The sequence below is a fragment of the Thermothelomyces thermophilus genome, chromosome 1 (assembly GCF_000226095.1).
Source record: "Thermothelomyces thermophilus ATCC 42464 chromosome 1, complete sequence".
Classification (NCBI taxonomy): Eukaryota; Fungi; Ascomycota; class Sordariomycetes; order Sordariales; family Chaetomiaceae; genus Thermothelomyces; species Thermothelomyces thermophilus.
In genome coordinates, this window is record NC_016472.1 from 4,566,676 (window position 1) to 4,584,102 (window position 17,427).

At 36.0% G+C, this 17,427-nt stretch overlaps 1 protein-coding gene across 1 annotated transcript; it reads left to right on the top strand.

Moving 5' to 3' along the window:
- Window positions 1-6,923: 6,923 nt before the first annotated feature.
- Window positions 6,924-7,121, top strand: MYCTH_44903 (uncharacterized protein; the record flags this gene model as incomplete). The annotated part of the gene is made up of 1 exon (XM_003659407.1): window positions 6,924-7,121. A coding segment is annotated over one exon (198 nt), but the record flags the coding sequence as incomplete, so codon positions are not given.
- Window positions 7,122-17,427: the final 10,306 nt, after the last annotated feature.

The following is a 17,427-nucleotide window of genomic DNA, read 5'->3' on the forward strand; positions in this document are numbered from 1 at the left end:
TATTCGATGTCTGATAGACCTATATTTCCTTTCTATAGCCTAGAACCCCCTCCTTTTTATAACTAGCTAAGGGGGTAATAGCTATAGAGCCTATTACTATACCCTCGGCCTCTACTCCGGCTACCTCGAATATAAATTAAGATCCTTTAGTAAAATACCTAAGGTAATAAATAGGCCTTTAAGGTCTTATTAGAGGAGGCTAAATATAACCTAATAGCTATTTAGGAGCTATAGATTAACTATTTTATAGGGTTAATATACTACCCCTAGGCTTCGAAATATTACCTAGTTTATGAGCCTAAAGGTAAAATAGCTATTCTAATAGCTAAGCACTTCCCGGTTAGCTAATAAGACTATTTAGTAGAGGAAAACTAGTATAAGGTAACCTTCCTAGCCCTAGGTAAGAGGGGGTTTAAGCTCTAGTTAGTCTATAATAATAAGGGAGAGTAAGCCCTCCTATAGGACCTACTAGCCCTATCTTGGCTAACCTACCCCCTAGTTCTTATAGGTAACTTTAACCTCCATTACCTAGTCTAAGACCTATTTAATAGGCTTAGCCTAGGGGCTAGGGACCTCCTTAGCCTTATAGACTAGTAGGACCTTAACCTATATATACTATATAACTAGGTTACTAGGGCCCTCTAAGGGGACTAATATAGCCGGCCTTTTATAATAGACCTATTCTAGGCTTTAGCTAGGCTAGAAGTAACCTATAGGAATATGGCGGAATATAGGAAATCCGACTACTACCTATAGGCCCTAAACGTCTCCCTCTAGAGGACTAATAGGCCCGTACCGGCTAGCAAAGGGTAGGACTAGAAGAGCCTAGACGAGGAGGTAGTATAGGCCGAGGCGGCCTACCTCCTATTACGGCTTGGTAGGTAGGTATCGGCCCTGGCTGAGCCTGTCTTCTAAGGCCTGGAGGAGCTTCTATAGGCCTTCGATAGGCTTATAGAGGCCCTTAAGGAAATAGCTACGGTCTCGGCCCTGGTAAAGAAGGCTAGTATAGGTAGTAAATAAGCTTGATAGTAGACGAAGGAGGTTCGGGAGGCCTGGAAGAGGGCTAAGGAGGTAGAGAGGGCCTATAGGGGTACCCTAAACCCCTATACGTAGGAGGCACTTTGGCAGGCCCTATAGGACTAGGCTAAGATCATTACGGTTACGAAGACTAAGAGCTAGAGAGCCACGTTATAGGAGGTAACTAACCGGCTAGACCTACTATAGAGGCTAGAGCGGTAGGTAAGGCTATAAGGCTACCTACCGGTCGACCCTCTAAAGCTCCCGGCCTTCGAAGGAAGGCTTATAACCTACTAATAGAAGGCTAGGGCCTTGGCCGATAAGTTCTTCCCGAACCTGGAAGTAGATCTGTCAGATATTAATGACCTAGATCTAAATGACTACTAGGAGCTAAAGTTCGAAATAAGCTAGGAGGTTATAATAGGTAAAGTTAGGGTAGTATTAGCTAAAGCGGCCCTATAGAAGGCCCTAGGGGAGGACCTCCTCCCTATAGGCCTACTAAAGGCCTATAGGTAGCCGCTTTACCAGATACTAGCTAAACTAGCCTTAGAGAGCCTATAGCTTGGCTATTTCCTAGGCTAGTTTAAAAGGGCTAAGATGGTAGTCCTCTATAAGCCTAGTAAACCCCTATAGGCCTACTTTACCCTAGGTAGCTATAGGCCTATAGTACTCCTACTAATAGTAGGTAAGGTATCAAAGGCTATAGTTACCTAGAAGGTAACGGCTATTATAGAGGCCTATAGGCTTCTCCTAGTTAAATAAATAGGTAACTAGGAATATAAGTCTACTAAACTAGCTATCTAGCTTATTACGGCCTAGGTTTAAGAGGCTTAGAGGTATAAGGCGGCTACCTCCCTCCTATAGCTCGATATCTTAGGGGCTTTTGATACTATTAACTATACCTAGCTACTAGCCACTTTATAGAGCTAGGGCTTCCCGAAGTAGTTAGTAGTTTAGGTTAAGGAGTAGCTATAGGATAGGGTAGCTATCCTTTACTTTAATAGCTAGGAAATGGAGAATATAATAGTAAAGGCTAGGGTCCCCTAGGGGTTACCCCTCTCCCCTATACTATTTATCCTCTATATAGCCTCTCTTTATTAAGCCATTTACTAGGCTTACCCTACAGTTAGTTTAATAGGCTTTGCCGACGATACTAACCTTCTAGCCTTTAGGAGGGCTAAGGAAGCCTATAATAGTTAGCTATAAAGGGTTTAGAAGGCCTACCTATAGTAGGTAAAGACCTAGGGTATAGCTTTTGCCCTAGAAAAGTATAAACTTATCTACTTTAACAGGGGCCGGAAATAGTAGTTACGACCGCTAGAGCTCCTACGGCCTAAAAAGGGTATTACCACTATAGCCCTATTAAAGTTGGCCAGATTCCTAGGGGTCTAGCTAGACTAGAGGCTATAGTAGGGCCCTTATTATATAAAGGTAGCCAAGAAGCTAGAAACCTAGGAGTTCGCCCTAACTAGGCTCGCTATAAAGACCTAGGGCCCTAGCCTCCTATAGACCTATAAGGTCTATACTAAGTATATCCGTAGCGCTCTAGCTTATAGGGCCTCGAACTTCTACAAGCCTACTAAGCTAGGGGGCAAGCTAGAAGGCCCTACTAGGGAACTATCAAAGGCCTAATATAGGGCCCTTCGAGTAGTTACTAGGGCTTATAAGGCTACCCTTATCTAATGCCTTAAAACGGAAGCCTAGGTACTGCCCCTCAACCTCTATCTTAATAAGAGGCTAGCTAACTTCGAAGCCAAACTCGATTAGCTACTTCTATAGACCGGGATAGGCCTAGGGGCCCCCTAGGTCCCTATAAGGGCTCTTATCTAATAGGCCTATAATAGGCTAAGCCAGAGGTTCTGGAAAAGAAGGGCTAGGGCAAGGGGTTAGGAGCCAAAGCCTATAGCCTTAGAAGTAGTAGGGTTGACGATCCGGTAGTAGGGTTAGGAGGGCTATAGAGAGGGTTAACCCCCCCTATAGACCTTATAAAGAAGGCTATAGGCTATAGAACTAGCTATAGTAGCCAGCTAGAGCAACTATTAGAGGGCCGACTAAGCCGGTAGGAGGATATAGCACGTGTCGGACAAGGACCCCTTATATTTAGTTTTTACAGGGGAAGGCCTATAAAGGCACTAGGGCCTAATGAAGGCCTAGAGCTCCTTACTAATACAGGCCTATATAGGGGCTATTAGCCTCTATAACTTCCTATTTAGGGTTCAAGTCCTAGGGGTCAGTACCCCCTACTATGCCTATAGCTAGGGGAGGGAAACTATAGAGCACCTAGTCATATGGTGCCCGAACCTACCAAGAAGCCAAACGTAGGAATCCTAGGAAATATGGTTATAAAGGGACCTAGACCTCGTTCTACGGGGTATAGGGGCCCGTAACCATCGGTTGGCAAGGAGGGTTCTATAGTGGCTAATGGGCCTAGGGAGGCTCCCGGAATACCGCCTCGCAAGGAGGCTAGACCGGGAGGGAAGGTCTCTATAGGGCTATTCTAGCTACTTCTCCTTTTCTTTATAGTGTATTAGTACTCTGGATTGGGCATTAGAGGCGGGACAGAGGTTTTTATCTGGCCTATTAGGTATAGTTTCCTTTATATATAACTAGAGAGGCTCTGGCATGCTTATTAGTATAATAGCGTAGGACTAATAATAATAATAATAATGATATAATAATTCCTAACTAGCTATTAAAGTATATCTAACTTAAAGCTATATCCTTAATAGGAGCTAAGGTATATATACTCTAGTTCTAAGATATATAATAGCAACTTTATAGATTCCTAATATAAATTATTACTAATTATAGTTTAGACTAGCTTAGATAGTTTTAGACTACTTTCTATAAGACTATTAGAATCAAATAACTATTATTAATAGCCTATTACCTATAGATAGATAAAAGTATAAAATAAATAAATTAGAAGGTATAAACTATCTTATAGATTATAGTTTCCTTTACTTAGTATAACCAGCCTAAATATCTACTTATATATTAGCGTATAATTAATAATTATATCTTGATAGTAACCTAGATAAGTATAAGCTACCTTCTCTATAGCTATAATATAAGCCTAATATAGTTTACTAACCTACTAGATACTCCTACCTTAACCTTATAAGGAAGAGCTACTAATTTCTTATACTACCTAAGAGAAGGTATAGAATAGACCTAGGCTACCATTATATATACTTAATAACGCTAATAAGAAAACGCTAATCATTCTTAATACCTAGCTAAGAGATTTAAGGTAGGGGATAAAGTATAGCTATTCTTATATAATATTAAGACTAACTACCCTAGCTATAAACTCAACTAGGTTAATACTAAGTATAGAGTAATTATAGTACTAATACTACTAATAGTAACTCTAAATATTCCCTATAGCCTCTACCTTACTATCTATATTAACCTTATTAAGCGTATTATATCTAACCTACTACCTTCGTAATATATATTAGATTTCTAACTAGACCTAATATTAGAACTCTCCTAGGAGGGACTATTATAAGAAGAATATGAAGTAGAAGTAATCCTTATAGCTAGGAACGTAAGGGGGAGGGGAAATTGATATAATATGCTAGTAAAATAGAAAGGGTATAATACCTTAACTTAGGAACCGTTAGAAAATCTAGAAAACATTAAGGCATTTAATATATTTAAGTAGGAGTAGGGAGATATATATTATAATAATATACTAATTATAAATAGGAGGTAAGGAAGCGTATAAAAGTAAACGATTTAACATTTTTATATAGGTAGGCAAACCTAGGGCGAACAAGTAGTAGATATATTATAGTCGCGTTGTAGACACGTTATAGCTATATTGTAAACGTACCTATAGAGATAGTCAACTTACAAAAATAAAAATAAATATACTAACTAGGGTATAATGTGCTTACTTTATAACCTCTTCTTCCTTATCCTCCCCTTTTAAAACGATAGTTATAGCGTTAAAGGTAAGGTCTTTATAGTTGTGGACTAGGTATATTATATACTTGGCGGGTAAGGAAGAGTAATAGGTATAGGAACAGCCGAAGTTAATTAGTATAGGTATAAGGTATATAGAGGTATATAAGTAGGTATAGGAAGTAGGCGATAGAGTACCTAGGATATAAGCGATAAAGGTAGTATTAGTATTAACTAACGTTAATATATTCTTATTTATATACTATAATTAGTATAATACACTATTATTCTATACTATAGTATAGTATATAAGCTACCTAGTAGCTTATAAGGTAAGGTTAGGGCTAACGGTAGGCTAGACAATATTACCATAGTAGGTAGGGGTATTAAGGGTAGTAGTAGTAGTAACTAGGGCAAAGTTATTACTAGAATAATAAGAACTTATACCCTAGGTAGGGGTAAAGGTAGCCTATTTAGGCAAGCGATTAGATTAAATAGCCTTAAAGAGTATAAAGAATAAATATACTAGTATAGAGAACTTAGGTATTAGGATAGTATAATAGGCACCCTAGGTAGCGATCTTAGGGCAAGTAAGGGAGGTAAGGGCAGTACTAACATTATAATAACCTATAATTTTCTTAATACCTATATATAAATAAGGGTTATTAGCTTAGAGCTATAGATTCTAAATATAGCTTCTATAATTAGTATAGTAAATTATATATCTAGTAGGCCTATAATAGGCTAAGCCAGAGGTTCCAGAAGAGAGGGGCCAGGGCAAGGGGCCGGGAGCCGAAGCCTACAGCCCTAGAGGTAGCAAGGTCAACGGTCCGGTAGTAGGTTCAGGAGGGCTATAGAGGGGGTCAACCCCCCCTACAGACCCTACAAAGAAGACTACAGGCTACGGAACTAGCTGTAGTAGCTAGCTAGAGCAACCGTTAGAGGGCCGACCAAGCCGGCAGGAGGATATAGCACGTGTCGGACAAGGACCCCCCGCGCCTAGTCTTTACAGGGGAAGGCCTACAAAGGCACCAAGGCCTAACGAAGGCCTAGAGCTCCCTACTAGTATAGGCCCGTATAGGGGCTATTAGCCTCTGTGACTTCCTATTTAGGGTTCAAGTCCTAGGGGTTAGTACCCCCTATTATACCTATAGCTAGGGGAGGGAAACTGTAGAGTACCTAGTCGTATAGTGCCCGAACCTACCAAGTAGCCGAACGTAGGAATCCTGGGAAATACGGTCGCAAAGGGACCTAGATCTTGTTCTATAGGGTATTAGGGCCTGTAACCATCGTTTGGCAAGGAGGGTTCTATAGTGGCTAATAGACCTAGGGAGGCTCCCGGAATACCGCCTTGTAAGGAGGCTAGACCGGGAGGGAAGGCCTCTATAGGGCTATTCTAGCTACTTCTCCTTTTCTTTATAGTATATTAGTACTCTGGATTAGGCGTTAGAGGCGGGATAGAGGTTTTTATCCGGCCTATTAGGTACGGTTTCCTTTATATATAACTAGAGAGGCTCTAGTATACTTATTAGTATAATGGTATAGGACTAATAATAATAATAATAATAATATTTATAAGACTAATATAGAGGTTAGCTTTAAAAGATATTATAGCCCTATGCTAAGGCTTGGCATATAATAATGTATAAAGTGTACTAATGATCCTATTTATATTGTAATTTCTATAGTTTAGTAATCTCCCCTATATATCTTAGGTTTATTCCTACCTAACCTTTTCTAAGTCTATCAAGTCTTCTAGATCTAGTAGTTATAATACTTTTAAGGCGTTTTAGTAAGCTTTCTTTTGTTAATTTGATAGATCTAACTAACTAGTTATTAGCCTTTGTAATGCCTTCTATATAATGGCACCGATTAAGTCTATCCTGACCAAGTCTATTCCGACCGAGTCTATCCCTACCAAGTCTATCCTAACCGAGTCTTTAATACCTACCAAATCAAGCTATAAATATACAACTCCTGCCTAATAGGTATAGGCTCTGATTCTCTATTTAAAGGGAGCTAAGATATCGGAAATCGAGGCTATAACTAGGATAAAAGAGAGGGCATTCTATATAATATTAAAAAGAGCAAAAGAGCAGAGATATATACTAGGTAGCCCTGTTAAGGATAAGCATATTATAAATGCTCTAAAATCTAGAAGGCCGAAAGTAGTAACTAAATCTATTACCTAGGTTATAAAATAGGTAGTAACTAAGAATAGTACTATAAGATAATACTCCTATTAATAAATTACTAAGATAGTTACTTAATATCTAGGTAGAAAAGGGCTAAGTCCTTTAATAATCTAGCGATAGTTAAAATAGGCTAGGTTTAAGAGTATTAGGTTAATAACTAAGCTAGGATTAAACAAAGCCTAAAAGATAGCTTATCTTAAATTTATAATATAGGTTAAAGACTAGACCTTAGAGGATTAGAAGAAAGTGGTCTAGAGTAATAAAACCTCCATTATTTTAGGTATAGTCCATAGAAAACGTTATATCTAGTATTAAACTTAAGAAGTAAATAGCCCCTATTATATAAAGAGGTATTAGAAGGGCTAGATGACTTTTATATTCTAGGGTTATTATATATAATCTAAGATTAGTCCTTATTACTATTAGCTAAAGGAGTTAGCAAAGATAATAATATAGTATTAGGAACTAATAGATATATATAATAAGGCTTATAAGGAGGAAGCGTAATAGGTATAGGAGTTAGAGATAAATATAAAGAGACTATCCCTAGTAGGAAAAGGAGGTTATAAACTATTATAGAGATATATTATAAAGACTAGTAAGTAGGTATATTAGGGGAAAGGAAGGATTAACTAGATACGTTATTAATAGGAAGTCTTACTTCCTTTGTTTCTTCCTTTTATAAAAGAACTTAGGAAGAAGTATAGCCCTATCTATATTATATAAGAAGATAATACTAGTACCTATACCTCTTAATAGAATTATTAGCTCTAGGAGGAAGTAAGGTTTAAGGTCCTAAAGTGGCTACTAAACTTACCTAACCTTAATACTATTAAGCCTATATAGGCAAGGATCAAATAGTCTTATAAAAGGCAAAAGATCTAAATTCTTATACCTAGCTAGAAAAAGATTAGGCTAGGCGGTAATAAGAGTTTCTAATAGAGTAGATATAATAATATATTAAGAGGATTTAAGGCAATATTAAATAGGTAATCCGGCTAGCTAGAGGGAACGAATATAAGGAGGGTATTACTCCTGACCCTCTATTGCCTAGATAAGAGGAGCTAGGGTATCGTGTATAGCGCAAATGGTGTTAGAAATCGAAGGCTAAATAGGAAGCTAAGTTAGAAGCTAATGGTAAGGATCGACTTCGGTTAGGAGAACTTCTATATCTACTACGTAGAAATTGTAGAAGTTAGTAACAGACTTATAAGTAGTTAATCTAGGGGAAAGCGACGTAACTACTAGTATAATAGAGTTACTTTGATTATCTTGTAAATAACGAATTAAATGCTATTTGGAATGCTTAAGATAGCCTAGTTTTAAGCTAGTTTTGAGCTAGTTTTACCGGCTAGTAAGTTAGTAAGTAGGAGGGCTATAGAGGGTAAGGAATCGTCTTAGCTAGTCAACTATACAGATCCGTATTATATATAGAGGTCTTAGTAGTCTAGGCACTATAATATCTTTTAAAGCCAACCTCTATATATAGGGTATAATATAATGTAGGTCAGCCTAATAACTATAAAAAAAAAGAGGAGGGGTATATTATAGGCCTAGGCTATACCCGGGCTAGACAATGCCTAGGCTTTACCTAGGCACTAGAACGGACCTATACTACCCTACTTACCTATGCCCTATAGGTCTATAGAGTGTTTGTTACTTATTTGTAACTTGTCTAGTAGATATATAGCTAAGGCCTAGTTAGGGCCTAACCTAGAGCCTAACTAGACCTTACCTAGGTTATATATATACATATTAGTTAAAATGTACTCTTTTATATAACTCTTATATTCTCCCTCTTTTTCTTCCTTAAGGTAGTTAAATAAAATATTATATACTTATTTATAGATAATATAAGGCTAGTATACTATATCTAGCTTCTTAGCTACCTTTATATAATAAGAGCCTTATTATAGCCTTTAGTCTAGCTAGACCTTAAGGAATCTAATTAACTTTAAAGGGGCTATAGTAGTAATACCTCCTCTTAATTATAAAAGCTCTAATAGTTATAACTACTATTTTTAGCTCTTATTAAAGTAAATAAGTTTACTCTTTTCTAAACTAAAAGCTATACCTTAGGTTCTAACCTACTATAAATAGGCCTTTTAGGCCTTCTATAGCTAGTTATTATAGGCCTCTTTAATCTTCCTAAAGACTAGAAGGTTAATATTATTAGCAAAGTCTATTAAAACTAACTATAAGGTAGGCCTATTAAATAGCCTAATAGAGGGAGACTACATAGAAGATAAAATACAAAGATTAGAAAAAGTGCTTCTCTTATATCTTTGCGAATACCCTATCAAAATATACGAAACCACTACCGCTAGAAAGCTCTCGAGAAACGTTACCTAACGGTACTACTTTCAACCGCGCACGAGCCGTTATAGGTATACAATAGGCATCACAGGCGTAGGAACCGGACCTGACCGTAATCCGACTACACCTCGTGCGCCCGTTAAAATTTTCACTATATAAACTACCTAGCGCCCCTAAACGTAACGTCGATTTAAAGCCTACCGCTAAGCTACTAAGTAGGGAGGTCTATAGCTTTAAACTAATTAGAGGGGGGCCTACTATAGGCCTACCCTACCTTAGATATAAAGGGGCTAAAGGGTCTTATTATATAACTAGTTAACCTTATATTAAACCCTAAATAGGGTAAGGTAGAAGACCTTACTAATAGGCTCTTATAGGGCCTTATAACTACTATTATAGGCCTAGTTCTAAACCTATAGGAACTTATAGCTAAGGAAGTTAAAAAGGGGCTTAAAAAAGCCTTTAAGGTTACCCCCTGCCCTACCTAGGTATAGGTAGCTATAGGGCTATAATAGAAGGTAACAGGCCCCTAAGGAGGCCTATTATCGGCTAAGGTAGTACTATGATAGGCCTTATAAGAGGTTATAATATAGAATATAAGCCTATAGGAGGACCTTAAAGCCTAAACCCTAGCTAAGCTAGTCTAAGTAATTAATAGGGCTTTTAGCTACTAGGGAGCTATTATAATTAGGAAGCTTCTAAGTAAGGGCATAGTAATAGTCTTTAAGGATAAGGCTATTAAGGATTAGTATTTAGCTAATAAGCAATAGGTAGCTATTACCTTTAAAGAGGAGGCTAGAGAGGTTAGTAAGGCCTATATAGTCCTAGTTAAAGGAGTTTAGAAGGAGGAGCTATAAAGGGTTAGTAAATAAGACTTTAAAGGGGTGTTACGAATGCAAGCCGACCTACGCCTACAGCCGGGCCGCGGCGGCCGGAGGGCCCGCGCCCGGGCACTAATAGGTATGACCCTGCTATGATAGGCACGATCAGGGCACGGCCGGGAAAAGGGGATAGCCAATCCGTAGTATAAGATGTACCTATTAGCCTATAGATCCGAAAGGGAGGTTTTCCTCCCTAAGGATCAGTCTATATAACTACGATTAGAGAGGGATATAAATAGGCAGCCCGCCAGCCCTAGAACAATTAACTCCCCCTACCCCTGCGATTAGTACGAACTTGCTTAGAAAGGCCTTCGTAATAGTACTACCTCTCTTAATAACTAGCCTAATAGTAGGCCCTCCTGATAGTTTCTAATCCTTCTTACCCCTTGTCAATCGAGATAGTACTATCATTTAGCCGTTTAACGCCTATAGGACTAGAAGAAGAACCTTTGAGCTAAAGTAAGACTCTTTTAGCTTAGTATTGGCTATGAAACTATTCTAAACCCCCTCTTTATATCTTAATACCCCCCAATTTAAAGCCTTTAGTATAAGGCCCTGATTATAAAGAGCTTATCTAGAATTTAGAAGGCTAGGTTAAGGAGCTAGAAAGGCTATAGTAGTTATAAGATTAGGAAAAGTTCTTATTAGAAAAGCTAGGACTATTAGACTATATAAAGGGCTTAAAATGACCTTAATTACCTACTAAATCCTTTAATTCTAATAATTTAGGATATTACTCTAAGGCTATTAAGGTTACTAATCTAATTCGATTTACTAATATAATAATCTATTAATAGTAGTAAAAGTAGCTTTAAGATTTATAATATGCTTTTTAGAAAGACCTTGAATAGTTTAAAATATTATAGAATTATATCCTATTTATACTTAATTATATAGATAAGTAACCTTAGAGCTACTAATATAGTTATTATTAGAATATATTACTTAAAGAGTATAATTAACTAGAAAATAATTAGACTCTATTTAAAGAGTAGATAAATACTTATATAATTAATCTTATAGACTAGGTATCTTAAGTAGCTAAAGCTTTAAATTTGGCTTACTAGTAAAACGGCTAGTCCCTATAGGATCTTTACTATTACCTCGAATCTCTTAAAGCTTAGTTTCCTTACTAGGATAAGAAAAGCTAAGCTTTAAGCTTCTATACTAAGCTATTACCTTTCCTTATTCAATATATCGACTATTATTATACCTATTACCTAAAGATACGAGAAGGAATGGTATAATTAGTGTTACAAATCTAGTATAGCTTCTAATAACCAAATTATAGTTAGACTACCCCCTTTTTATTATTAACTTAAGATTAACCACATTATATACTTAATATATTACGTTTCTATATATTATCGTCCTATTATTAAACCGGACCTATAATAAAGCTATAATCGACCTTATAAGGCGTTTTAAACCTTATATTAACCCTTACTCCTAAGATATAGGGTAATAGTTTATATTTCTAATATAGAAAAGAGGGACATTTTATAAAAGATTACCTAGAGATAGTATAGGTTACTTCTTACTAATAAGGCTAATACCTTGATTACTAAGGTTTAGGTCGTTTTTACTATTAAAATAGGAGTTGCTCGCGGTAGACCTTAATATTATAAGAGTAGCTATAGGGGATAACCTAAAAAGGGAGTATATATATATAGCTATTATGATAAATATATATAAAGGCATTTCGACGATAATAGACCTAGATTCCTATATAGAAGTAAATATTATAGACTTTAACCTTATTTAGAAATATTAATTAAAACGACTTACTTATATTTTACCTATAATTTAATGATTTAACGAAATAGTTATAATATCCTATAGAGTATATTAAGTACTAATTATACTAACTAATAAATATAGAACTATATATTAATATAATTACCCCTATATTACTATTAACCGTAATATTAAAAACTTACTAGTCTTATTAGGAATATCTATACTTAGCGATCTTACTATCTTATTATTCCTAATAGAGAATTGCTAATAGTTTCTACTAGAAACTAAGATAACCTAACTCTAATACCCTAAAAGAATGGAAAAGGATTGCCAAAGGGGAGCCCAAGTCTTTACATTAATTACTATTTTGGATATTCCTATAGATCTATTCCCTAACAAAGAAGAACCGAAACCCTTAAGAAACCTAAAGGAGATTCCCCCTAAGTTACAAGACTTCGCTAATATAATAGATATATTAAATTCAAGTATCCTTCCCTTATTTAAAGTAACTAACTATAAAATCGATTTATAACTAGGAATAATACCTCTAGTTAGACTAATTTACCCTTTATCTTAATACGAACTCGGTATATTATAGGAGTACTTAGATAAAAACCTTGCTAAGGGGAGGATTCGACCTTCTAAGAGCTTAATAACTAGTCTAGTCCTATTTATATCTAAAAAGGATAGGAGCCTTTATCTTTATATTATTTACTAAGGACTTAATAAGATTACCTAGAAGAATTACTACCTATTACCCCTTATTTCGGAGATTCTCGACTATACTTCTAGTACTTAGTTTTTTATTAAACTTAATATTAAAGATACTTATTACCGGATTTAAGTATAAGAGGGGGATAAGTAGAAAACCGCCTTTCGAACTTACTATAGATTATTTAAGTACTTAGTTATACTATTTAGCCTAACAAATATACTAGCTACTTTTTAAAATTATATTTATTAAGCATTAGGTAGATTATTTAACAAATTTTATATAGTTTATTTAGATAATATCTTAATTTTTCTACCTAACTATAAAATATATATAAAATATATCTAAAAGGTCCTTAAATAACTATAAAACGTATAGCTATATTATAAACCTAGTAAATATTTATTTTATAAGGACTAAGTTAACTTCTTTAGATTTATAATAAATTAATAAGGAATTATAATAGACCTAGTATAAATCGAAACGGTAAAGAAATGGCTAGAACCCTAGACCTATTATAACATTTAGGTATTTCTCGGATTTATTAATTTTTATTAGAAATTTATTTATAATTTTTCGTAGATTGCCTACCCCCTGATAAGTCTACTAAAGGGGCTAGAAAGGGGGAAGGAACTAAGAAAAGTCTAGTTTAACCTTAAAGAACAAAGAGCACTTCAAGAAATCAAAAACTATTTTAAATCGGCGCCAGTTCTCTAGTATTTTAATCCTAAAAAGCTGATAACCATCGAAATAGACGCTTCTACGTTTATAATAGGGGCTATCTTATTATAGTAAGTAGAGGACTCTCGAAAACATCCTATTACATTTTAGTTAGCTAAGTTCTTAGGACTAGCCTACTATTATAGCACCCCTAATAAGGAAATAATAATAATTATAGAATGCTTTAAGCACTAGTGATACTATTTAATAGGAAATCCCTATAAGATTATAGTCTATTTAGACTATAATAATTTATAAGGATTTATAAGATAGACCTAACTTAATAGTTATTAAGCTAGATAATATATATATCTATTAGGCTTTAATTTTACTATTAAGTACTAGCTAGGGAAGTAAAACCCTATAGATAGCCCTTTAAGAAGATTAGATTATAAGGAAGATAATCCTCTTAGGAACTAAAAATAGTTACCTACGATCTAAAATAAGATAGTAAACTATAAGAAGGTATAAAAAGCGTAGAGAGTTTTGTAATCTTTTTACTACTAGATTAGAATCTAGTTATTAAAAGTTAATCTAAAAGGATTATATAATATAGAACGAACCTGCCTTAAAAGGAAGCCAATTATATTACGAAGATAGGCTAAAGAGGTAGTAAGACTAGAATTAGCTTCTGCTATCTAGCTATTACGAACACTTAGAGAGTGTATTTTAGAGCTCTAAAGATTAGACCCCTTAACTTAAAGAGTAAGGGAAGGCCTAGAAAAGGGTATAATAAAAGGCTAGTAAAGTACTAGCAAAGCCAAACTATAGTCCTTAGGATATAATAACGAGCTGCTTTATAAGAGAGCGCTTTACGTTCTTATAGAAGAAACTATAAGGCAAGAAATCCTCTAGTTATATTATAATAATGCTAGAGCCAGGCACTTTGGCCTTAAAAGAACTAGTAAACTTATTTAAAGAAAGCTTAACTAGCAAGGCCTAGTAAGAGACGTTAGATATTAGTACTAAACCTGCTACGTTTACCAAACGAATAAACTAAGACAGTATTAAGGTTATAATAGCTTAGAATCCCTACCGATCCCTAACCGACCCTAGTAAGAGATTAGTATAGATATAATTATAGGTTTTCCTATAGTAAATTTCTAAGTAGAAGAGAAGAATATAGTACTTATAGTTATAGACTAATATACCAAGATAAACTGGTTCTTTACTATTAATTTAGATATTATAAGCTAGTAGCTTACTAAGCTAGTTTATAAAGAAATTAAACTTAAATATAATATATTATAAGGCTATATAAGTAATTATAGCTCTATATTTACTTTGTAGTTTTAAATAGATCTCTACTACCTAAACTATATTAATAGAAGGCTTTCTACAGCTTTTTACCCTTAAACCAATAACTAAACTAAATAAAGTAACTAAACACTTATATAATACCTCTACTATTTTACTATAGCAAACCTTATAATTTAGGCACATACCCTACCTAGAACGGCTCTCTTACATCTTTGCGAACACCCTACCAAAACATATGAAACTACTATCGCTAGAAAGCTCTCGAAAAACGCTATCTAACGGTACCGCTTTTAACCGCGCGCGAGCCGTTACGGGTGTGTAACAGGCATCGTAGGCATAGGAACTGGACCTGACTATAATCCGACCGTACCTCGTATACCTGTCAAAATTTTCACCGTATAGACTACCTAGCGCCTCTAAATATAACGTTAATTTAAAGCCTACTACTAAGCTACTAAGTAGGGAGGCCTATAGCTTTGAACTAATCAAAGGGGGGCCTATTATAAGCTTACCTTACCTTAGATATTAAGGAGCTAAGGGATCTTATTATATAATTAGTTAACCTTATACTAAGCCCTAAATAGGGTAAGGTATAGGACCTTACTAATAGGCTCTTATAAGGCCTTATAACTACTATTATAGGCCTGGTTCCAAACCTATAGGAACTAGTAGCCAAGGAAATCAAAAAGGGGCTTAAAGAAGCCCTTAAGGCTACCCCTTGCCCTACCTAGGTATAGGTGGCTATAAGGCTATAATAGGAGGTAATAGGCCCCTAAGGAGGCCTACCATTAGCTAAGGCAGTGCCATTATAGGCCTTATAGGAGGTTATAATATAGAATACAAGCCTATAGGAGGACCTTAAAGCCTGAACCCTAGCTAAGATAGTCTAAGTAGTTAATAGGGCTTCTAGTTACTAGGGAGCCGTTATAGCTAAGAAGCTCCTAAACAGGGATATTATAATAGTCTTTAAGGATGAAGCTATTAAGGATTAGTATTCGGTTAATAAGCAATAGGTAGCTATAGCCTTCGAAGAAGAGGCTAGGGGGGTCGGTAGGGCCTATATAGTCCTAGCTAAAGGAGTCTAGAAAGAGGAGGTATCGGGGGTTAGTAAATAAGACTTTAAAGGGGCTATAGGCCTATACTTAATCGAAATGGTCAAGTTCCGGCTGCTAAAGAGCCTATAAAGGAAGTAGGCTATAATACTCCTAGGCCTATAGGACCTCGAAGAGGCCTAGAAGGCCTATAATAAGGGTATAGTCTAGGATACCTAGATACTAGACTATAAGCCCTCTTAGGATACTCTAGAGCCAAGGTAGTACTATAGGTATTAGAGCTTTAGCTATACCTAGTAGTACTACTAGTAGCCGGCTTACTATAGCCATTATAATATAAAGGCCTATAGGGAGAGGGGAAAGGCTAGGGAGGCCTAGTACCTTACCTACTCTAACTAACTCCCTTATAAGTATATAGCCTATAGGGGCCCCTATATAGCCTAGTATAAGGGCTGCCTAAAGAAAGTTAAGGCCTAGGAAAGGGCTAGAGAGGCCTATTAGTATAGACTCTAAACCTTTTAATTACTAGAGTAACTATATTAGAAGGTAGCCTTTAAGTTTAGTAACTAGCTAGAAGATGATAACTACTATTAAACTAGGGCTAAATGCCCTTATAAGAGGCCTACCCTAGCCTAACAGGTGGCTAGGAGCACTTTATTTAACGTCTAATAGACCTATATCTCCTTTCTATAGCCTAGAACCTCCTTCTTTTTATAACTGACTAAGGGGGTAATAGTTATAAAGCTAACTACTATACCCTTAGCCTCTACTCTAACTACCTCGAATATAAATTAAGATCCTTTAATAGAATATCTAAGGTAATAAATAGGCCCTTAAGGTCCTATTAGAAGAGGCTAAATACGACTTACTAGCTATCTAGGAACTATAGATTAACCGGTTTATAAGGTTAATATACTACCTCTAGGCTTTGAAATACTACCTAGTTTATAAGCCTAAAGGTAAGGCGGCTATTCTAGTAGCTAAGCGCTTCCTAGTTAGCTAGTAAGACTATTTAGTAAAGGAGAACTAATATAAGGTAACCTTTCTAGCCTTAGGAAAGAGGGGGTTCGAGCTCTAGTTAGTCTATAATAATAAGGGGGAGTAGGCCCTCTTATAAGATCTATTAGCCCTACCTTAGCTAACCTATCCCCTAGTTCTTATAGGTAACTTTAACCTCTACTACTGTGACGAACCCAACTCAGACTTCTTCTGAAAGGGTTCAGACGAAGGTAGATTGAGCGGGACAAGTAGGCAGGTCGTCTAAGGGATTCGGTAAAGCCAAAGGGTTTACAACAACACTAGAGTTGTCTCTCACAGTAATTAGCAATGCTTAGTATGAGTATTGTAATTATAGAACAGGTTACTATCACTAGTAAACTCCTAGGGTCTACTATAACGAGTGACTATCTATATATATATATAATCCGGGGATCACTCTTTACCTAGTGATCCTTTGCCGTCTAGATTACGGCTACGGTAGTGATCCTATAGTGTATAGATCACTTTGCCAAGCGTGATCCTTTCCTAACTAGTCCGTTCGTACCTACTGTCCTATTAGCCTATCAGGGGAGGCGGCTTAGGCGGTGTCTTACATGTATATTTCTGTGACATAATGCCCCTCC